Source organism: Augochlora pura, chromosome 10 (genome assembly GCF_028453695.1).
Source record: "Augochlora pura isolate Apur16 chromosome 10, APUR_v2.2.1, whole genome shotgun sequence".
Lineage (NCBI taxonomy): Eukaryota > Metazoa > Arthropoda > Insecta > Hymenoptera > Halictidae > Augochlora > Augochlora pura.
Genome location: NC_135781.1, coordinates 28841868 through 28864437, shown reverse-complemented (window position 1 = coordinate 28864437; position 22570 = coordinate 28841868). Strand labels below are relative to the sequence as shown.

The window sequence follows — 22570 nt, the reverse complement described above, 5'->3', positions numbered from 1 at the left end:
AATCATCGAAGCAAACCGCCGATGTTCCCCAATAGCTAATTAAGCGAAGAGAACTCACACGAATAGAAATCGGCGACCGAAAGGAACGCGTCCTGCGGAAGTGAAACATGCCTGTCAGTTCCTCCGCGCAATTGCATTTCCTGTGGGTCCGACGTGTCCCGAACAAAAGTTGACGAAAAGACAAGACAAGTACACTTATTTACGGTGTTCTTTCGTTAGCCAAGCGCGGTTGTGCGGCCTGCATGTGAACGGCGTTGAAGTAGTGCGGAATTAAGGGGAGGCTACGGAGGAAACAACGCAAGAATAAGAGGGGGGGCCAGATAAAGCGGTTGACCCTCGCTCTTTCAATGACCCACGAGATATCGTTCCACTAAATTCACTGACGCGCCTACCAGTCGAATGCGTGCGTTTGCCTGATCTACCACAGGTCACACTAATCGGTATTCCTCGGCGTGTTCGATTCTGGGGTATATTTCGCGCGTCGAACCAGCGGAAATGCAACTCCAAATGCCACTGTTCATCATCCTCCTGTGCTGTGTTCTCGGCTGCCGGTGCGACGGCCTCTCGGTTAAACCTATCGGTGAGTAACAGCCACGGCGTTTCGTCGGACGGTCACATCCTTTTCCTACCCGTCGCCGGATCCCCAAGTGCAATCGGCACAGGATGGCACAAATCGATCGTCTGCGCGACGATTTACACGCGTTGCACAATCGACAAGATCAAAGGCCGATTTCCGTGAAATACGATGTTGTTCGCGATCACTGGAACTCTTCGTGCACTAAATATTCGATTTCCAATAAATCCTCGATATTTAAGCGGTCAGAAATTCCTGAAAGACAATCGTAGGATAATGATACTGCACACGTTGTAAAATTTGAAGCCTTACATACAACATTATATAAAGCTTTTATATACAACAAAAACAGAAGTTGATTCAGAAATTAGATTTTTACGCGAGCTGCTAGTAATCCGAAAAATGTGTACGCAGTTTCCAAAAAATTAGTAACTAATTCTATCACAATTGAGGACTAACGTGTCGGTTTCGTAGACAAAAATGACACGGCAGCAGATATCGCACGCGGTGAAAAGCAACTCGGGGATCATATTCGCGCGATCTTGAAGCATTATCAGCAAGAGGATCCGGTGGGACTACCTGGAGCACCGATACCGGACCCCATGTCAGTACCGGATATGAAACATTCCTTCTCCATGTACACCATGGACTTCAAGCAGATCAACGTTTACGGTCTTTCGAAATTTCGGATCGTGAACGTACAATCGGAGCTGGCTTTGATGCAAGTGAGTGTCCGGCACAAAATTATGTCTCATTCTAATCCGTAGCTCTGGGTAAACAATCTTTGCTATAACAGGAAGAAAAAGGTAAAGAGAGGTGGTTAGTAGAGAGGAAAGAGTCACCGTTCTGTCCTACTAACTCCCCCGAAGTGTATATCTTGTTGTCAGATCGCATTCGTATTCCTTTCGTCTATTATCTTCTGCAAGATATACACCGTAATCATGACCTAGTCGAAGTGGCAGTATACTGCAACGATGACTAATAGCATAATGTCATCCAATTTCGGCGAACCGGGACTGGTTGCCAAAATTGGATCGCATACGGTTTAACTTCGAAGTAAAGAAAAACGACAGCACGATCTGAGTTTGATTCACGAAGGAAAAGCAGTCTTTTTTATAAAATACTCATTTGTATTCAAACTACTTGTCGATCGTAAAACGACACGCTTTTAATTAATAAAGTGGAGTTGCCCCCACAATGGCAGCAATCCTTTCAATCTCGGTTAAATTTTCTTCTCGCAGGTTTCCGTTGCGTTGAACATCCGGACATTGGATATCCGTGGATTGTACACATTGTCGTCGTGGCTATCGCGATCAGCCGGTGATTTCACCGTTGAATTAGCGGGGGTGAATATCGTAGGTGTTGCTAGACTGGAGGTCGGCAACGATGGCAAGCTGCAAGCCCAAGACATCGACATGGACTTGACTTTCGAAAAGATTGACATGGATTTTAAGAACCTGGGCTTCCTAGGCTCTGTCTTCCAAGGTGTCATCAATTCCGTGGGGACGTTCATATTCGATAGTATCAAGCCCTTCATATTGAAGGAGGTCAACACTAACATACGGTAAAAACAGAATCGTTTAGAAAAGTGTAGGCTTTCATCCAGATACGATAGAACAGTGATAAAACGTTTCAGAGGTGAAGTCAACAAGCAAATATCACAGCTGCCCCAGTACTTCCCGAACTCGATATCACCGTTCGACATGGCTGTCGCGGAGGCTCGCCGGCAAGTATCTGAATTAGGGTATGATCCGTACCAGGTAAAAAATTACAGCCAAACGAACGGGATATTCGCCATGACGTCGTCGCACACCTGGATCACTGGCTTGGCAAGTTTCTACAGAATGGGAAACATCACGTTGAGCATGGAAAACAGGACAGTGAGTACACTTACAGTGTTAAGTACATCTTACTGTAAGAAAACAGTAATTACGCTTGTTCATAATTAGCTCGATCATTCTAGGACCGAAACGATTTTTGTTAGACATGCGAAACGGATTTAAAATAATGATAATTATTACAAGGATATAATATTTAAGAAGGTTGGATAAAGAATTTTAGGAATGGTAATGCATAACCGTCTGCTATTATTCAAGGCGATAAAAAAAGAAAATCTTTCGAGATTTGTTGAATCGTCTGTGCACTTTAGTCCGATTATTAATCTTTGGACATCGTTCCGCGATTGCATCATACGCCCACTTACGAGTGCAGGTTGCCAGCCAAACGATTACCGTAGTTATATCATCTAATTACGTCGCGCGCATTGTAAATGAAAATACATCGAGCGGTTAATCAGCTGTTGATCTGTATCCGTAATCGATCTTCCGCGTTATGTCATCGATTCGGTGGGCGTTAAAAATACCGTGTCTTGACATTCCTTATAAAGGTATATGCAACGATCGACGTTGGGACTCAGGAGATCGAAGGAAAAACCCATTGGGAGGTGGGCCTTGTCGGTGGGTTCCTTACGAGGGCAGGCACAGTGTCCTTCATCGTGCAGTACTTCAGAGTTCAGTTGAAACTCAGCCAGCCCTTGGACACTCGGAAGAAGCCGAATCTCGAGGAACTTAATCTCGAGTTGGGCAACATCCAAGCCAGGATCCACGGAGCTGGAACTATCGATTACTTAATGGAAGCCGGTATTAACGTACTGCCAAACCTTTTAAGGTTCGATTCCCTTGATTATGGCAATTGCGAACTTCGATAACCCCGGCCCTCACACGCTCCTCAACGATAGATGGTGTAGCATTTCATTGTATTTCTACTCTTGCGCGTGAAGAAGAGCGTGTGAGGGCTAACAGATATCCGATAGCTAAAGTGTAAACCAAGCCTTACAGCAGAACAATTTCCGTATCAGGTATCAGATAATGGACGCCATAGAGGAACCCCTTAAGAAACGCTTACAGATTGAGCTGAATAAGGTCGACGTCGAGAAACTAATTCATGACAAGATACCGGACATAGAACAACAGGCCAGGTACATTCAAGGCTTAGTTCCTTCCGAAGAGACTCTCCTACAAGAGGCATTGTCGCCTGAAGATCAAGACGAGCAACCGTTCTCGGATAGCGAAGAGAATCGGGGACCATCATAAATTTGCCAAAGATAGGGTACAATTTAACGATTAGATTATTTATGGTTAGATAATAAATGAATTCTGCCAATAATTCTTCAATGTGCGTACGCGTATCCCACGACGTATGCATTGAATGTTTTGTAAATATTTTTACATTTTACCAAAGTGGACACTTCTTAAATATATCGTTCTTATACGAAATACAAAACCGTGTTCTGATTATTTAACATTTATTGAAAAAATTAACAAAAAGCATAGTAGCGCGTACATTATATCATAATTACAGTCGAACACAATACTTTCGTAATAAAATTTGAATAGATTATACATTCTATTTGTTATGCTAAATCATACTGTTACAAAACATGTTCTTATACAATAGTTACGCACTACACTTTTCGGTACAAAACATAAAATTCATTTTAATCAGACTTTAGTTACAATGCCAAGATTAATCACATTTCAGATAGTTGAAATATTGAAATCTTTCTTACATATCTAATATAACAATAGTTATCTATAGACATTTTATTAATGAGGATATTACATAGTAAGAAGACCAAAGATTTGGAGAACAAAATCATAAAATTTTCTTCGACTTTCGATTCACCGGAATCCAACTAAAAGATACGAATTCTTTGCCTGCTAAAAGCAAATTTTCTATTTTTGAATGAGAACGTTTGACGGACATTTCAACAATAGAAAGTTCTAGGAATAGGTGAATCGACGCTTTACATCATTTATGCTCGGATCGCTGGTGTGCTGGTACGTGAAATGGGTACGATTCTTTCGCCAGGTGCGGGTAAAGCAAGCTTAGGAGCTGTAATCGTGAGGACACCATCGGATGATAAGCTTGGCCTAACGTGGCCGATGTCGTAGCCCTGCGGCAGTTCGTATCGACGTACAAACTGCCTCGATATGTAGCCGTGCTGGTCCTTCTTCTCTTCGTGCTTGCCTTCAATGGTGATGCATTTGTCGTCTGTTTTTACGACGATCTCTTCAGGGGCGAATTGTTGCACGTCGACGATTACTTGGAATTTATCTTGATCTCTCTCGACTGTTTGTGTAGTTCCGCCAATCTGTAAAACAACGAAGATCGTCAATATCCTCTAAAATTTGAAACTTTGAAAAATAAGCCTGAGCAGTTATTTTTTTAGTTATGCCCTTAGCGACATGTCTTTAGAGGCAGAGTTTACGTCCATCAGCTGTTAAAGTAACAGCTGAGTCTAGCGTCCAGCCAGATATGTAAACACTTTCTCCAGACATGCGCAGTGCCAATTCGAAATTTAAATTTTATCTGAATGCTAGTCTTCAAGATAGTGATTAGTAACATACCTGTCGCTCGAGGTCTTGCATCATGTCCCTCCATGGTCGGAAATATTCGTTGAAGGACGGAACTGGTGGTAATTCATAGAAATTGTCCCTGCTGCTCAAGCGTTTGAAATGCTCTTCGAGATCACGATGATAACGATCCATGTCTTCCCACCAATTGCGGAAAAGATTCCTCGATACTAGCGCCATCTTAAATGATGTTCGATCTACAAAAAAACACGCAGTTCATAGAATGCTAATTACCGTTTGTTTGTACACTTTATATTCTACGAATATCATTATACAAACTAGAGCTTATACAAATTTCCTGTCTCGAAGGTTACAAGAAAATGCAAGAATGTTCTACTAGAACCATGACAAACTAATCGAATGAAACGAGATAGGGCTAAAAACATCAGAACTTATCGCGAAAGATAATAAGACGCATAAGTAATAACAGTCGACTATTTTTACGCGTTTCTGGTATCTATTTTTAGAAGCACAGGTATAGGCCGCGAAACTTCCTACCAATTTGCTCCGGTAAAAAACTAACGTCAACAAACGTTTTCAAATACTCGACGAGGTAAACACGTTCACTATATCCTGACAACGATAACAAAAAAATTATAACGCCGATTAAACCAACGAATTAACTAATAGTGGAACAGTTAACACTATAGCAGTTTGTTGACGGACAACGACGTATGTTAGTACATCGTACAACGTTAAGTAAACGACGTCCACAAAACACCGAAACGAGGAACACAGATGTACCTTCAAAAACGTTTGCTGCGAATCACAAATCACAGGTAGATGAAATCGCTTTCGGTCGTTCGTAGATTGTTTAATATGTCGTTCGAAACTCGCTCGGAAAGACTCTGCGAAGTTGTCACTTCGGGTTGCACTTTCTGAATGACTGCGCAGCACCGGGAGTCATCGTGTTTATATTTGGTTTCGCGCCTTTTTCGAGAGCCTTCGTTCCGTGCATGCGCAGTAGACTGACATTTCAGATAGTCTCGTGATACCGTCGCAAATTCTCCCACTTCTATATCCTTGCTTCTAAGTCGACGAATCATCGGCCATGTTTCCCGTTCGTTCTAGTAATTTCCTCAACCTTCCGTTGGAGCGTTTCAAACCATCTGTGTTTCTTCTATGTTTTTCTATGCGCCGCTAGAATAAGAAAAGATTCTTTATGTCGTAGTAATCTCCTAAATCGTATTTCAGGAATGGTTGTATAATTGATGAATACAAACGACACCTTATGCTAAAAGCATGAAATGAATATGCAATGAAGAATAAGAACGAAAAGAGTCTAAATTATGTTCTAGCTTGACTTTGTTAGTCGACACTCCATAGAGTATTTGAAATACTCGATGTTGAAATAATTAACGAAAAGTCGTAGGTATTTCTGCTGAATAAATGAAATTATTCCTGCTAAGGTAATTTCAGGATCGATGATGCATGCACGGAATAAACTGTTTGACATTCTAAATATAAATTTCTGGCGGACACGGTAAATCGATGACGAATAAATTTATTCTGGGACATTTGTCGAGACAGTAGTTGATTTTTCTAAGTATAATAAGAAATCGAATAATACAGATGTTTCTAGACTGAAACTCGATACGAAGGAACGTGAGCTGTGTTGTCGTGTGTGCAAGAATAATTCGATCTTTGATCGCGAACAATCGTGCATTGGTTGAAACAAGCCAACGGTATTCAAGACATTATGTGACCAATTTGTACTTTATTCTTATCAATTATAAACGTATTTTCATATATCCTATGTGGACATCTATTTCGAATGTTGTTGCCATGCAAAGATTACTTTGTTTATTGTCTGAACAATATACATATATGTTTTCGATATGATGTATGTATATACGTCTCTTTCTACGTCCGACTGTACGATAGCGTCCTCTCCATAGTAATCCGTATACTATACTACTCGTAGAGTCGATAAAACAGGATAAGCTACAGTTTTTCTTACGCATGCGTCATCGAACGCGCTAATTTTATACAACTTCAACAAATTATAAATCACATTTGAAGTTGTATGTGAAAATAATTATTTTATAACTTTATAAAACGTTTTGAAAAATCATATATTTCTATAACAATAGTATATCTATATTATACGTTATATTATCTATGACGATAATAATAAATAAGCACAAAAATATGTTTTTTTTAAATATTTATATATTTTTGGCACACATAGAATTCAGAACTCGATAAAATAAATTTAGGAATGTGTCAATGTATCATCCACTGCATATTTTAATGATATATTACAATGTTTAATCATCTTTTTTAAACCTAAATTTATGTAATTGCTGTAGTGATTAATAAATCATTTCTATTTTACACATTAATCTCATAAAAAGGAAACAGTTCTAAGCGTTCACCGGTTAAGAACCGAACTACTAACTATTTGTTCAGTATTTTGGAGTTGTATGTACAGAATTGTATTTCTTGTTCTAGTATTTAATTATTTCTATTTTACGCAAATAGGTCATTATTATTACTATTATTGTTATTATCGCAGCAAAATTAATTATGACGTGGTCTTGATCGGATGTAAAACTTTATACGGATTGAGGATGCCGTTTGGATCCATCATATTTTTCAACTGGTGCATCAGCTCAATTTCTGACGATGTCCTGCTCATATGGAGGTACTTAGTTTTGGAGAATCCAATACCATGTTCAGCGCTAACACTTCCACGAAGACTGGACACATATTCAAAAATGAAGGGCTGCAATTGCGCCGCGATATCGGCCTCATAGTTTGGTATCGAAACTTGCACATGGATGTTTCCGTCACCTAATTCATGCAAAATTAATCAATAAGTACATCAACACTCTTGATCGACTGTAATATCATACCTAAATGGCCGTAACCGCTAATCCTTATGACGCGAGGATCGCGTATGCGGTCCCTGAGCACCTCGATCACTTTGTAGAAAGACGGCAGAGGTATCGAGACATCATACTTGAACACATATCCTTCCCGCAGGACTCCTTCGCTAATTCGCTCCCTAAGCGACCATATATTCTACGCATAAAACAAGGACAACCATTTGTCACATTTTCTCGTCAATATATCGAAGCGTGATAGGCATATGCGATGGACAAGGATTGGGTGAACTTCTACTTTTTTTTTCTAGATTCTGTGTTAATTGAACTACTAACTTTTACTTTAGCAGGATCCGACGTTAGAGTACCATCCTCGATCACATCGTCCGCGAGCGCCTTCTCCACGAAGGATGTGAGCTTTTCTTCATCGTGGGCCATGTTGCTACCGGAAGTCTCCAACAGGATGTAAAACTCGTGACCTTCGGGCACCGAGATTAGCGGACTTTTTAGACCGAACGCTTCCATCGACACATCCAGCGACAACTTGTCCATCATCTCGTAGGAGGATAGAATCTCCCCCAGCTCTTTCTTCGCTAGCTGAAACGCCTTGAGGACCTTGTCGAAACTGTTAAGTCCTGGAAGCGAAACGGGATCACGCTTTATCGAAGAATAAGCGGAAGGCGTTGAAATCCTTTCACTGTTCTCATACCTAAAAACGCGACGTTCACGGATCTGGGAAGCGGTGGACATTGAATGGCGACTTTCGTCACGATTCCCAGGGTCCCTTCAGACCCTATAAACATATGTTTCAAATGGTAACCGGTGTTGTTCTTTTTTAGCGTGTTCAAACAGTCGACCACATCGCCGTTCGCCTTCACCTATAACAGGCATTAACTCGAGACCGTGACTATTGAATTTGGTTTTAGGAATTGGTGTTGGAGTAAAAATGTGTTTGTTTAATGAAGGGAAATACGTGAACGGTGGCAAACGCAGCGGTAAACGCTACACATCATGCAATTCTCCAGGATTATCGAAAGACGAATGAACGCCAAATTAGCTTCTATGTTACACATTTTTGATTTTGATATTTTTAATGTTACGTCTTTCAACTTAATATTGTTGGACACTCACAGCTTCTAAACCGAGTACGTTCCCGTGCAGATTGCCATAGCGAAGAAGTCTCAGACCACCAGCATTCGTTGACACGCAACCGCCGATTAAGCAACTACCTTTAGCGCCGAGATCAATCGGCATCATCAAGTTTACATCCGATAAATGATTGTCCAGATTCTCTAACACGCAGCCGGCCTCACAGGTCAACACCCCTGCCGGTTGAGGATCATAAGGAAAAAGTGAAACAGGTGAAGACGCCTAGTCGCCTTCGTATCCGTTGAATTCGCGATTGCTCGGTCAGCCCGCCGGAATCGCGACGCAATTCTATATCAAATCTACTAACCTGCCAACTCGTTCGTTTCGATAATCTTATTCATCAACTTCATCGAAACAACGATCTCGTCAAATACTGGGACACTACCGCCAACAAGACCGGTGTTACCACTTTGAGGACACACGGCCAACCGATTCTCATTGCAGTATTTCAATATGGCGGACACTTCCTCCGTGGTCTTTGGTTTCAAAACCAGACTGCTCTTTCCTGCAATCAGAAGTTGCAAACATTTTTGTTCAGAACGAATCCGGTAATCGAGATCGCAATGCGGTTCTGATTAAGTCTGTCTTCCTCTTATCTCAAACCAGTTTCAAGTTAATCGTGTAAGCCTGCTTTTTCCGACAGGATATAGCACCTCGATTATTTTGCAACGCGGGAACAATAATGACTAGAAATTAGTGTCGATGCAATGATATTCACATATTAGATTCGATAATTCCCGAGAAATTCGGATGATCGATATTTGTAACCTATTTGTTCTTACCTCTAACGATCTTCGAATAATCTATGTTGTAGCTCTCGCATTCCTCGGGGTCCGAAATTACCCTGTTCTGACCGAGTAGATCATTGAAGAAGGACACGTGCGAGCTTTGGATCTTCGCATAAGGACCCCGTTGCACTTTATATCTGTCGGAGGTGAACGCCGGTTTTACACTCGTGGAGAACGAGCGGAAACTTGAGGCGTTGCAAAGAGCGCGGAACAAGCAACGCGGTCTCATATTTTCTGTAAAAAGATTTCATATTCTTTTTCTAACGGAAACATTCCAGAAATCATCTCCGATCAGTGTCAATCTCTCGTTCGCAAATCGATGATCTCGCGATCGTCGCTACGGGCGCGCAGGAGAGATCGCGACCCCCATAAAAGTCTCCATGATAAATCAGTTTCGTTGAACTGACCCGATAAAAGTTGTCCTCGTTGGCCGCCGTTCATATCGCACGATTTAGGTAAATTTAGGTGTCCGGAATGATATTCTCGGAATGAGGGCTCCGCTAATTGAAACGCGACATTCCCGTAACGCGGCTAAAGATCGCGCGCGGCGAAAGTGATCTAGAACGATCTGCGACTAGATTTCTCTTGAATTACAACTTAAATATCGGTGTGACAAATTCATTCATTATTTCTGTAGGAGTAATAATCTAAAAACATTGAAGAAATTGCTATGACAATTTTTAGTAGTGAAATATTACACAGACGACTATGTACATTTTTAGAAACTGAAATTAAGAAAGATGTCTCCTTATCAGACCTGTATAACACAAAATCTAAATCAACCTCATTGTTTAAACATTATTTAAACTCTTTAATACACTTAGCTGTAGACTATAAAAAAAACAATACAATATTTCTGGAAATTTCGTTTGCAGCAGAATATTTATTAACGTGCTTCGATCACACAAAAAATAAATAATTAAACGAAGTTCCATTACGGAACATCTCCTCCTTCGAAGAAGAGAATCAACAAGTTCGTCTGACGAAACCAATATGCCGAAAATCGACAATACATTTTACAACGAATGTTTTGCAGCAAAATATTCGCTGGCATAGTTGCGGCGAGGGGTACTCGACGAAATGAATATTCGACATCTGCGAGCGAGTTTTCCGATTCAAAAAGATTAATTAAGAAACTGTCGGATAAAGAATACTTGCGAGCAATTAAAAAGAATAAACGAAGTACGATGGAGGGTGCGTGATTCGCAATATAAGCAAAGGAAGAGGGAATTTCGTGTCGTAGCCGTGGTATCGGCGGTCGCATGCTGAGGACCAGGCGTGGCGTAATTACGTGCCCCCGGCTGCTTCCATTTTCTACACGCTAACTCCTCTCCTGATCGACGGACATCGAATATTATAATCCACGATTATGGGCAACTCCCCTCCTCCTCCTCCTACTTCCTCCCCCCTCCTTTTTCTTGGTCGCCGCGCCCCCCCACCCTGGACGCGTGTGTGTCGTTCAAGAGGATTCGCGAGGAGGCGACGCGTGGTTGAATTACGATTCCCGCGTGAAGAACGGTGGGGAAAATAAGGTCAGGGGTAGAGGGGTCGTAGGTGTGACGAGAAAGGACGGTTAGAGAGTGAGACAGATGGACGGAGATGCAAATCCGTATCGGGCAGAGGGAGGGGGAAGAGGACAACGCGAATGGAAAACAGAGAAGCCAACAAGGAGACTAGAGTGGGAAGGGGACCAATCGTCGCGACGACTGAAACGCCGTACGTTTCTTTCTTTGTGTGGACGTAACAGGCTTCCCGACACATTCGTGTACTCCCTAATCTGTGTGACCGCGCCAACACATCTTCCCTTTCGTGTAGGTACACTCGCATTCAGATGGCTCCGTGGCTACGCGGGAGACCAACACAACGATCATCGAATACCTAACCAACGATACGTTTCGTACGTATACAGAGGGAAACGGTTTGCTTGTACATGTGAAAAACGGGCATATATCGGTGCCAGCCAGCTAGAATATACATAGCGAGCGGTTTCGCACGGGAGGACGCATGCGCGACACCGCCGACAGACCGCGAACGCTAATTTCTTAGTGGCGGCTCGAATCATTAACTTGTTACCTTGGCAACCCCGGTCGACCTAAACCATTGGCTGCCGCTATCCCCCACCTTCCCCCGTCCGTACGCTCTATCGGTCGAACGAGAAACTAGCGTTCCTCGCCGCCACGCTTCCTCCCGCGGAATATATTGTAATTTTCCTAACCTCGCCGCGAACGGGACTATAGGCTGTCGCCGTTTCTCTCGACCCACGCACAGACACAATCACCCGACCCCTTTCCGTAACGATGTGTTTGTGTGTGAAAGAGGGTGGGAGCGAGAAAGAGAATGAGAGGGAGAAAGAACATGCCGCCGTGGGGACGTGGTTGCTCCGACTGGCGCAGCCACGACTCTTCCTACCCTTCGACGCGCCAACGTCCTACCGCCGTGTATTTCTTTGTCGAAATCCATGACCGGTATTGGAAGATGACCGATAAATCGGATGCGTTTCGATCTTTTTGAGACTACCCCTCCCTCTGACTTTGCTTGCTTTGAGAAGTACTATCTAGTTCACAGAAGAAATTCTTGTTCGTACAATACTTGATGGAATATTGCAAAAATTTTATTTTTCGGTATCTTGGGGATGCGAACAATACTCGGCGACAAATATTAGACCGATGCGGTCAAGAGGTTCTAAAATAGGTCCGCAATTAAAACTAACTGAGATCTCGAGCTTGAGATCGATATGAGAAAAGAATTATTATGGCACTATATAGAACACCTTGATATTTCCCATTGGAATCACAGTTTTAGCGGGCCAAGTTGATGGTGGAATACAAGGAATTCCAGGTAGTCAATATGTATTCGCGCAAACGAGTATCGCCTTTCGTTTTCTGAATGGCAAAAAAAATGCAGGACATACTTTCTACGGATTGGACAGAGGTCCACTACATAGACGCAAAGGACCAATCCCGAACGAAATCACATTACGGGGTTTTGAGCAGGGCAGTATAAGCTCGGCTTAGAAACAGCTGTGACAGGAGCGTACCTGGCGATCTTGAAATTGGGGCGATAGATATACGAAAGTCAAATATTAATTTAAAAATCTCTGACCATACTATTTTGAAATTTAATTTGATAAACTTCGAATGAATGAATATATTTCTTTAAAACATACTGCATTTCTTATTCAAAAGCGGCATTAATTAAGTAGGAAAATATTTTCCATTCAACTGATTAAATTTTATAAATTATAAAATGCATATGTACATATATGTCAATGTTGTGCCTTTACAAAAGTATCTAAAAACTGAAACATGTGCTAACAATTACAGTATAATATTAGTTAACGATTTCCTTCAACAGTAATTCAGGAATTTTTTAATAAATGTTTTTGCTGATTGCACACGTATACTTGCTGCTAATAAAAAAACTCATAAGATGTAAATGTATACCAAAGGATAAACTATTCTACCAAGCAAGAGTGAAAAAAAATGATACGAAAACATTTGGATTGCATACAGTATTCTGCAAATGTTACTGTGCAACAAATAAGAACGATCGATAAAAATAAGTATAAACAATATCGCGTATCCTGTAAAGTCTGGGGTGAAAGTTCGGATTCGTTCGCCCCTGATGGTATCGTTGAGTATACTGCGAAATATTCCGCGGACTATAATCGAATGTACATACATCGAGTAGCATGCTCGTGTGTTGGTACACGGAATCTGTGTAGGTCTGAAGTAAGAGTATGAGTACCGTTACGGGGCATGCGCCCGCAGCCACCATATCCAATGGCCCCGCCTTTCACAGCGCAAACGATGCCTTTGGGATTTGTCCTCACTGGACCAATGGGCGAACGAGGATACGGTACGGGACGGGAGAGGTGAGGTTATAAGTGTTCATGTGGTGGGGACTAGACAGGGAGAGGGGTGGCGAGGGGAGGGAGGAACGGAGAGAAGCGAGGGGTTCCGTGGATCGTGTGGGAGCAGGGAGGCAGACAACGAATGCGGCTACGAATGCTCACGAAAGCTCGCGACGTCAACGTATAACAAAAACTTTGTTTAAAATTCGCCTAGTGTTGTTATTTTCTTTTTCTCGAAGACGATAGTGCACGTTAGAAAGTTCGGTCGTGTTCATAGTGGAATCGGTGGCGGTGAGTGTCCACGGCGTGTTCGAAAACGTGATAGGTGTGACTGCGCAGTCGCCATGTGAGTACCTGAACAAGTTCCTAAAACTCTGTGCCGTCTTGTGTGCTTTCGATGCTTTTTAATCTCCCTGTAGACCCATATAGTTCCTATTTCTAAAACGATTACCGTCATGTGTGCTAAAGGATAACCTCACTGGAGAGTTACCGAAAGACAGTCATCGAGTATATAACAACTACGGTGTGTTACGTCCCGCCGGATCTTCGAACGTGCTTTATTTTGTAATCCAATATGTCGGCGTTAGGGACGCGCTGTATCGTATTCAGTGAGACGCGATTCTTCTGTTTTTTCTGCGTATTTCAATTCCCACGGTGAATAAATGTACCTTGTAAGAGCACTAACATGAGAGACTCGTGCGTGTTGTTATTATCATTGTCCGTCGTTATTACCATTATGGCGAAATCCATGTTGTCAACCGCCCCCTATCACCAGTTGTTTCTCCCCTTCTCTCTCTCTTTTATTTTTCTTGTCCCCCTTCTCCTTGCCTCCCCCTTCAGCCCGCCTTTCAATCGTATTTCCCGCTCAGAGAAATGCTCTTCCCCCTTTTCCGTCGACCCTCCTCGTCCCTCCACTAATTATGGAGGTACTGGCGAGACGACATTTTGTTCCTTCCTCTCCGAACTCAAGATGGACCGTATCTGTATATTCACAGTTCGTCGATATTTCGAAGCTTTTTCGCGGAAACAGGTCCCTTCCTTACCATTTGAGACCACCTTTTTTTATCTCGTTTCCCCTTCAAGTCTCACCATCCTTCGTTTTTATAGCTCGCGGTGATTCTTATTGCTTACACAAATTCATAGTTATGATGAATAATCTATGAAAAGAGTTTCTTATTTTGTTTACGACCTGTATTGTATCCACGATGCAATAAGGCATTGAACTTCATTTACATATTGTTTTAGCTATGTTTTACAGGTTAGGGTATGCTTTATGTTCGTAAACATTCCAATTATAGTATTTGTTAATGTTGAATTTCCATGGAAACTAATTTTTCAACTGAATAATGAATTAGTATCTTCTACTGAAATATATTTACTTATTCAATGATTTATATATCTCGTATAATTATTATGAAACATTAGCATCGATCTGTATATGCTTGCAAAATTAATTTCTAAACTTGCATGATGTACATACTTTTAACTATTTCACTTTAATATTACGATTAACACTTTAGATGCAATGGTTAAAGACTTGTATGCTGTAGATAACATATACAAATAAAATGAATGTAGCAATAGTATATTATTAACAAATAATTTATAATTTTTTTCAAACTTCTTAAATATGATTTATGTATTGTTAATAGTTATGCAAGCAATGAATAATTAAACTATTGTATTACCAAGATTCTTATTATCGTCGTTTTGATAGAATTTCTAAATATTGCCCAGAATCTCTACTTGAAGGTTATCTTTCATTTTTACGACATAAAACACTTATAAAAATACAATATGTGTGAAGTAAAAACAGTATTTATCAGCTAATCGAAGAATGCTATCGCTAATGTACAAAATTACATATTTAGTTTCTAATATACAACATGATTCCATACGAGAACGCGAAAGTTATCGGATGCAAAATTTTATGTATTTGTGCAAAATAAATTAACTTTTATTTTGTTAAATATGCAAAGAACAATTATTACAGAACACTTACATTGTTAGCAAATAACTGGTCACTTTAAACACCCCACTTTCACACTTCTTTTGTCAACACGGCAAACAGTTGCGAACCGACGAGATTCGAATTTAAAATCGTGATAGTCCACGTGTAACTAACATATTAAGGTTATGAACGATGATTGTAATATGTACACTTACTCAATTATCTTTCGCAACACAAAACATGATTGGTGCTACATTAAGAAATTAAAAACCTATGAGCACAACACGCGCGTATGATTGTTTAATGTTTGAAGAGTCTGTATACATATATATTGTATATATATATATTGAATTATACGAGATCTTAAATATGAAAACAGGTTTATTCTTATATGTATGTTATTCGTTTGAATGAATTATTTATACCAACAATATCTAATTTCAATTGTAAATAAAATCATAATACATATTTAACTGTTGTGTTCATAGATAATTTATTTCAATTGAATTTATTTATATAATGCATTCTGCAACTTCAAAAAAAATTCCAGTAAAAAAGAAAAATTTATTTTTAGGTGCTGCAAGTTGAAAAGATTAAAAGTGCTCATTTAATCAAAAAGATCTATAAACAATGGCAAGGAAAAAAGACATTTACTTGCTGAAAATTTAATAAAAAAGAACAACACTTCTTTTGAAAGGAAGTTTAATCTTAAATAATAAAAAGGTGTTGGAAAACATGACAGATGTTAAACCAATTGGAATCTCTCAAAATCAGCAACAACAAACACAACAGCAACAACAATCACAACAACAGCAGCAGCAACCTCAACAACAGCAACAACAACAGCCTCAGCAACAAATGATGATTGCAACCCATGATATTCAACAACAACAAAATGTACAACAACAACAACAGCATGTTCAGCAACAATCTGCTCAACAACAACAAGTACAACAATCACAGCAACAAGTACAGTCCCAACAGGTTCAGCCACAACAACAAATTCAGCAGCAAGTGCAGTCGCAACAGCAAATGCAAGTTCAGCAACAGGTTCAACAACAAGTTCAACAGCAAGTTCAGCAACAAGTGCAACAACAAGTTCAACAGCAGCAACAACAACAGCAACAGTCTCAGCAACAGCAGTCTAATAGTGGACACAATGTTGTTCCCACGCAAGTGCAAGTGCAGCCACAGGTAGCAGCAATCATGCCTCAGCAACAGGTGCAAATTTGTTAGAGAATAAGAAAAAGCATAAGGATGTATCAAAACAGAATTTATAAAATTGTGAAAAATTTGTAGGGCGCTGTTGCAGTATCAATGCAACATCAACAGCAAGGTGTTGGTGGAGTGTCTATGACCTTATCTGGTCAACCAGGAGCAACCACTATAACTACTATGGCTGCTCATCCACAAGCAGTTCAAGTTATTCAGCAGCCCATGCAAAACCAAGCATATCACTTACAGCAGCTTTATAATACTCAAGGAACTCCGTTATTGATGCCAGGCAACCTGGCTCTTCATCCTGCAGGGATTAATCCTTCATCTATACAGGTATTTAAATATAATCTGATTTCCTGTATTTTATAAACGTACAAATCCTTTTCTAATTAAGATACTTCATAGGTCATAACAGCTGGTAAACCATTTCAATCAGCTGCTCAACTCACACCTCATATGCTGACTACTGCATCAAACCCAGGTCAGGGTGGAGGTCATCCTTCAGCTGGGGGTACTAAAGTACAAGGATTTCCTACTGGTTATTTACCAGTGCCTACTTCTGCTACACCTGGAGGAGGACAAACTTTAGTATTTGGACAATTAGGTGTATTAGGTTCTCCACAACCACCTCAATCCATACAACAGCAGCAGCAGCAACAGTCTGCAGCCAAACAAGATCAAGTACAAAAGGTACTTTTATATATTAACCTTGTACTATAATAAACGATAACATTCTGTGTTCAAATTTTCATGTGCACATTATTCCCGATATTTTTAGTATACCACGTGTCCAGCAGCTACGCCACCCGGCGGAAGAGGTGGCATGCAATTTGCACCATGGCAATTAACGCCACAAGTTGCATGGACAGGGATTCAACCTCCAGCATTTCTCACCAATCAGATATTCATAAGAGGTCCTAATCAGCCTGATATGTTCATACAGAGTCCACAACCGATTCAAGCTCACAATGGTTAGTTTATTGTTCAGTATGATATATTGTATGATTAAGAAATAAGGCAACATGTTCTTCTCAATCATCCAGCACTAGCCACGCAACAACAAATTCAGGGAGTGCAACAGATTGCTGCGGCAAGTGCAAAACCAAAGGTAATGGACATACAACAACAGCAACAACAACAGGGTAAGCAGAGTACAGGTGGACAACGACCACTGAGCATACTGCCGTCCTCCCTACAAGCAGTACAAGCTGCTAATATACGAGCTGCCAGTTCCGTTTCTACCCAAACCGTTCATGGAGTGCAAGCCACGGTATATGCACAGGTTACTATAGTTCTAGCAATGGTTGAGAGACGGTTTCAGCTACTGCGATTTTCGAGTCGTCTGATTCAAAACATATCCAAATGCTTTTTTCATTTGTGCGTAATGAAACGAAAGTGTCTGTTTTTATGTTCTGTAACATAGAGCGGCAAAGGAAGCGGGAGTAGCGGTAAAGGTCGTGGTAAACCACTGCAATCACCACAACAGTCACAGCAGCAGTCACAGCAAACAATGCAACAGCAACATCAACAGGTTTTTATTCAACAGAAACAGCACACGCAGCAGCAACAACAAATGCAACAACAGTATCAACAGCAACAAGTGCAACCCTCGCAACAACAAATACAGCCTAAACCCATAATGAGTAAGATCACGTTCCATATGTGATGTTATTATAACAGGTAGTGCGAATACTTGCTGTTTTTCTTCCAGCAAACATGACCATACAGCAGCAGCAACAATCTGGTGTAGTCCTTGGTGGAGAACGCCCGATTATGCCCGTGGTTTCAGTAGGTGGTGTAGGGGTCGGTGTTGGAGTTGCTACCACATCTCAAATGAGTCAAGTACAACAATCACCAATGTCCACTGTGCAACAGTTACCACTGCAGGTAATGTATATTATGCTCTTTTCAAAACATGACACGATGTCGATATCTTATAACATAATACATTTCAGGCGATCAATTCTACAATAATTGGTAGTCAAATTGTTAGTGGAACGTCCCAGGTTCAAACAATGTCCATGGTAAATCAGTCGACGGATCAGCAAACCCACGATAATACTAATTCCACCATAATGATCACTTCGCCCGATCGTAATAATCAAGCAGAATGTTCCTTAGTGTTACCAGGCACTACGAACGTTCCAATTACAAATGACGACAATTCTAAACAAATGTTGAAGAAGGAAGAAACCATGCCACTTACGATAGAAGAGATTACAGTACCACAACCAGAAGTGACAGGTTGGTTTATCGGCAACAATATATTTAATATTTAATGCAAATGTTATGTGAACGAATACGTTCTGTATAGATGGGGACCAATGTAAAGTAGTTGTAAAGGATGAAGAATGTTCACCTGTGAAGCCAGATGAGAAACCGTGCAACAATCCTTTGGCAGGACTGGCAAACACCATTAATTCTATAACGAACGGTGTCAGCAGCGAAGAGTCTGCGGTATTACCTGTGTCGGTACCAGTTACTGCTAACAGTAAACATGTGCCTCCGAAAGCAATGGTTAAGCCACAAGTTCTTACACATGTAATAGAAGGTTTTGTCATACAAGAAGGTAAAAAAAACTGAATTTTTACGTAATGTTTATACAGGTTATAATATTTATCTTTATGAATATGTCTGTTTCAGCATCTGAACCATTTGCTGTTAATCGAACGTCATTAAATAGTACAGTTAGTCAAGAAAATAGTAATATTTTAAGTCGTAATAATAGTGTATCCGAAAAAGAAAATCACGAAGAACCACCAAGTAAGATTTTAAAAATCTAATGGTTGATGTATAGATTCACATTGCAATCGCGGCATTAATTAAATGTTTTACTCCTCGCAGGGAAAAAGCACGCACCCAATTATCCTAGTGATGAAGATGGAAGCAATATACACATCGGAAAGTGTGAAACATGTGGTAATTTAGTGGATGAACAGAATATTAAGTTCAAAAAGGAGAAGCGATTTTGTTCCACTGGATGCGCAAAGAGGTTGGTAGAAATATATAAGCAATTATGAAAGTACGCTAGTCATATTAGAAACTGCATAAACGTATGAGTTAATATAAAGTAAGTTACTAACATTTGGAACATTATTATCATAAGTTATGAATCGAACAGCAAAAAGCGCGAAGCCAGAGACCGAGACGGACCTGAAAAACAGTGGACTGAGATGGAGACTGAATCGAAAAATATTGATGGAGACATCATCAAGAAAAATGGAGAAGAAAAGTCATTGTCTACCACAACTACAACGTCTTCTATCGATGAAATACTGCCAAAAGTTAATCCCGTTAAGTGGACGGTAAGAATCTAACGCATTTACAATGGTAACAAAATGATATAATTCAACGGTTGTATAGAATATATAACACGATTGATAACATCTTATGTGATACATAGGTTGGAGAAGTATGCGATTTCATACGTGGTTTGCCGGGATGTGCGGACTATGCGGAAGATTTTGCTATTCAAGAAATCGATGGTCAAGCACTTATGTTACTCAAAGAAGATCACCTGATGTCAGCTATGAGTATTAAATTAGGGCCGGCGTTAAAAATTGTTGCGAGAATCGACTCCATGCGCGTAGAATCATTATCGAATTCTAATCCTACTTCTAATAACTCGTAAATGTTTACTGCTTGAGATTTTCATCTTCAAAATTTCAAGTTGCAGCCTATGGGCTACAGGGTTTGTGCAAGTATTCGATCGGATTATAGATTTAAGATTTCTAAGAAAAACATAAGATGTTTTTATTTTCTTTTATTTTATTCAGTTCTGAAAAAAACACTTTCCTTGTTTCATAATTTAGTATATTGGTTACTAAGAGTTTTAGCACTTCAGATTATACTAATACAGTATAAAGATTGATCTCTGTAAGACGATATTTCAAGCCTCGTACTATTTCTTGGCATGTTCAACAGCTTTATCGGCATTTAAATAAAAGTACAGAATTTATTTAATTTTTTATTTTAATGTATTTAATTTTATTGTATTATATTGGTAAAAGACAGATATACAATTATTTGCTTTTCGATTAGTCTTACGTTGATTGATTTTTATATGTGTAAATAACATCTGTTCTTCTTCTTTTTTTAATTTGAAATGTATCTATATTGCATCTAAGAAATTTTTTAGACTACCATTTTATGAAGTATGGTTGGCTAGAACTATCAAGAAACTGAGTACAAATTATGTCCATTACAAGAGAAAGAAAAAGAACGTTGTATATATACTATCCGGCATATAAACGATGTATTTTGTACTCGAAAATTACTTTTGGAAGGTGTACAAAAATTATTGCCTTCTGTAAGACTTACAATAATTCTGAAATAACATCAGGCATTTAAAAAAGAGTTAGGCTTTACGAATAGTAATTTATGTGCTTGATAATTTCGAATCGAAATATAGGACGTTTGAAGCAACGTAATTAACATTATTGACCATGTACTTTGTAAATGTATCATGTGCACTCACCTTGCATACGTGTAAATATTAAACAAAATGTTTATTTAATATACAAATTTTATAACATGAAATTTTAGTTATTAACAGAAGTAATCCTTCCATTTATAGTAATTTACTTTTAGTTATGTAATCGTTCGCTGTAAATGAAAAAATTATATATTTCTATAATTTGTATAAAATACGATATTATGTGAAATGCAAGTAGGTTTTACTCTTATGTAACATTTGATGAATATCTGCCGTACAACGTGTTCATTGAAGTGAAAAGGATATCATTGTATTATTTATACTCAGTCCTTACGATTATGAACAGTGTAAATAGAATATTTATTACCTAAGCATTTATTCAGTAGGTATATTTAATTCTGCATTGAATCATATATGAATTGGCAATTACTACAAAAATCATTTCAAAGGTCTAACACAACATTTGTATACATAACGTGCATAGTACTTTTTATGTTAAAACTTATACTTTTGTTTATAATAGCTAAATATATTATAAAGCATATTCGTTCTATGTCAAATCTGAAAATCACTCAGGGCTTAATCACACAATATGCCTTTTTATACTCATTTGGAAGACAATTATGGTATGGGATGTATACAATTCTGACTTCTCAAATAAAACAATTTTTTAAAAATTTATTCATGCTGTGATTTATGTAATACAGTTAATATTTAAATATAAAATGTAACCTCCTTTTAACTAAAACAAAAGAACTTTCAGTACAGTGTACTCTTCTTTTGTTGCAGAATTTAATGCATGTTTCCTGAACAGTAGTTCTAAAGTAATAACTTTATTATAATTTGATATAACATAATGTAATATTTATTATAATACATTTTTACTTGCTCATTCATTTATATTACGATTACTGTACTATTTCAGCGGCTACATCTTCAAGAGCTCTTCCTTCAGCCAACAATTCTTCATGAGATTCTAATCTCATTTTTTTCTGTAGCGGTCGTACATATCGAACATATTGATATGCACGGTAAGCTATCATTGAAGCAGTTATTACCGAAGTTGCAATACATACATTTACAAATCCTCTATGCAACTTATCTAAAATATATTCTCTCTTCCTATATTTCGGCAACATATTTTGTTTATTAAATTTAACCTTTAATTACGAACTTTCGGCATATACTGAAAATAATGTATTTACAAATAAATTTCTCATTCAAGATCTATCTATATTTTTATAAATAATGAAAAGATGGTATTAATAAGTGTCACGTAATTAATTTTAGTTTACTTGATATCAAATAATACATACCTGCCGATGAAAGACGTAAACAACTGAACTTATATTTTTTAAG

The 22570-nt window shown here is 39.1% G+C and overlaps 4 protein-coding genes across 6 annotated transcripts; 2 read left to right on the top strand and 2 right to left on the bottom strand.

The window, feature by feature from the left end:
* Positions 1–400: 400 nt before the first annotated feature.
* Positions 401–3850, top strand: LOC144476087 (uncharacterized). The gene is made up of 6 exons (XM_078192676.1): positions 401–580; positions 1049–1299; positions 1816–2138; positions 2211–2454; positions 2961–3241; positions 3432–3850. Exons 1-6 carry the CDS (start codon positions 496–498, stop codon positions 3664–3666), a joined length of 1419 nt encoding a protein of 472 aa, XP_078048802.1. The 5' UTR covers positions 401–495; the 3' UTR covers positions 3667–3850.
* Positions 3851–3861: 11 nt separating this feature from the next.
* Positions 3862–5892, bottom strand: LOC144476090 (protein lethal(2)essential for life). The gene is made up of 3 exons (XM_078192684.1): positions 5734–5892; positions 4984–5186; positions 3862–4727 (listed from the first exon to the last, which is right to left on the bottom strand). Exons 2-3 carry the CDS (start codon positions 5167–5169, stop codon positions 4389–4391), a joined length of 525 nt encoding a protein of 174 aa, XP_078048810.1. The 5' UTR covers positions 5170–5186; positions 5734–5892; the 3' UTR covers positions 3862–4388.
* Positions 5893–7170: 1278 nt separating this feature from the next.
* Positions 7171–15790, bottom strand: D2hgdh (D-2-hydroxyglutaric acid dehydrogenase). The gene is made up of 8 exons (XM_078192675.1): positions 15610–15790; positions 9749–9988; positions 9274–9471; positions 8949–9142; positions 8527–8695; positions 8154–8452; positions 7848–8016; positions 7171–7785 (listed from the first exon to the last, which is right to left on the bottom strand). The coding sequence occupies exons 2-8, from the start codon at positions 9981–9983 to the stop codon at positions 7517–7519; spliced, it is 1533 nt and encodes a 510-aa protein (XP_078048801.1). The 5' UTR covers positions 9984–9988; positions 15610–15790; the 3' UTR covers positions 7171–7516.
* Positions 13034–22386, top strand: LOC144476084 (uncharacterized). 3 transcript variants are annotated; one of them, XM_078192673.1, is made up of 14 exons: positions 13034–13953; positions 16133–16779; positions 16858–17109; positions 17182–17466; positions 17555–17747; positions 17820–18046; positions 18200–18419; positions 18488–18663; positions 18732–19020; positions 19091–19345; positions 19420–19539; positions 19621–19768; positions 19883–20081; positions 20180–22386. In XM_078192673.1, exons 2-14 carry the CDS (start codon positions 16294–16296, stop codon positions 20405–20407), a joined length of 3078 nt encoding a protein of 1025 aa, XP_078048799.1. In that variant the 5' UTR covers positions 13034–13953; positions 16133–16293; the 3' UTR covers positions 20408–22386. The 3 variants fall into 3 exon arrangements, with proteins under 3 accessions (XP_078048799.1, XP_078048798.1, XP_078048800.1); XM_078192672.1 differs by having other exon boundaries at positions 17820–18058; XM_078192674.1 differs by having other exon boundaries at positions 13035–13953; positions 17820–18058; positions 19898–20081.
* The last annotated feature ends 184 nt before the right edge of the window (positions 22387–22570 follow it).

Excerpts from the sequence above, each read along its gene's own strand:
- LOC144476087 (XM_078192676.1), top strand. The coding sequence starts at position 496 with ATGCAACTCCAAATGCCACTGTTCATCATCCTCCTGTGCTGTGTTCTC. Across the intron at positions 581-1,048 it reads CCTCTCGGTTAAACCTATCG|ACAAAAATGACACGGCAGCA; the intron begins GTGAGTAACAGC and ends TCGGTTTCGTAG. Across the intron at positions 2,139-2,210 it reads GAGGTCAACACTAACATACG|AGGTGAAGTCAACAAGCAAA; the intron begins GTAAAAACAGAA and ends AAAACGTTTCAG.
- LOC144476090 (XM_078192684.1), bottom strand. The coding sequence starts at position 5,169 with ATGGCGCTAGTATCGAGGAATCTTTTCCGCAATTGGTGGGAAGACATG. Across the intron at positions 4,728-4,983 it reads TGCAAGACCTCGAGCGACAG|ATTGGCGGAACTACACAAAC; the intron begins GTATGTTACTAA and ends GTTGTTTTACAG.
- LOC144476084 (XM_078192672.1), top strand. The coding sequence starts at position 16,294 with ATGACAGATGTTAAACCAATTGGAATCTCTCAAAATCAGCAACAACAA. Across the intron at positions 18,059-18,199 it reads AAGCCACGGTATATGCACAG|AGCGGCAAAGGAAGCGGGAG; the intron begins GTTACTATAGTT and ends TCTGTAACATAG. Across the intron at positions 19,346-19,419 it reads AGGTTTTGTCATACAAGAAG|CATCTGAACCATTTGCTGTT; the intron begins GTAAAAAAAACT and ends TGTCTGTTTCAG.
- D2hgdh (XM_078192675.1), bottom strand. The coding sequence starts at position 9,983 with ATGAGACCGCGTTGCTTGTTCCGCGCTCTTTGCAACGCCTCAAGTTTC. Across the intron at positions 9,472-9,748 it reads TTATTCGAAGATCGTTAGAG|GAAAGAGCAGTCTGGTTTTG; the intron begins GTAAGAACAAAT and ends TTCTGATTGCAG. Across the intron at positions 7,786-7,847 it reads TAGCGGTTACGGCCATTTAG|GTGACGGAAACATCCATGTG; the intron begins GTATGATATTAC and ends TGCATGAATTAG.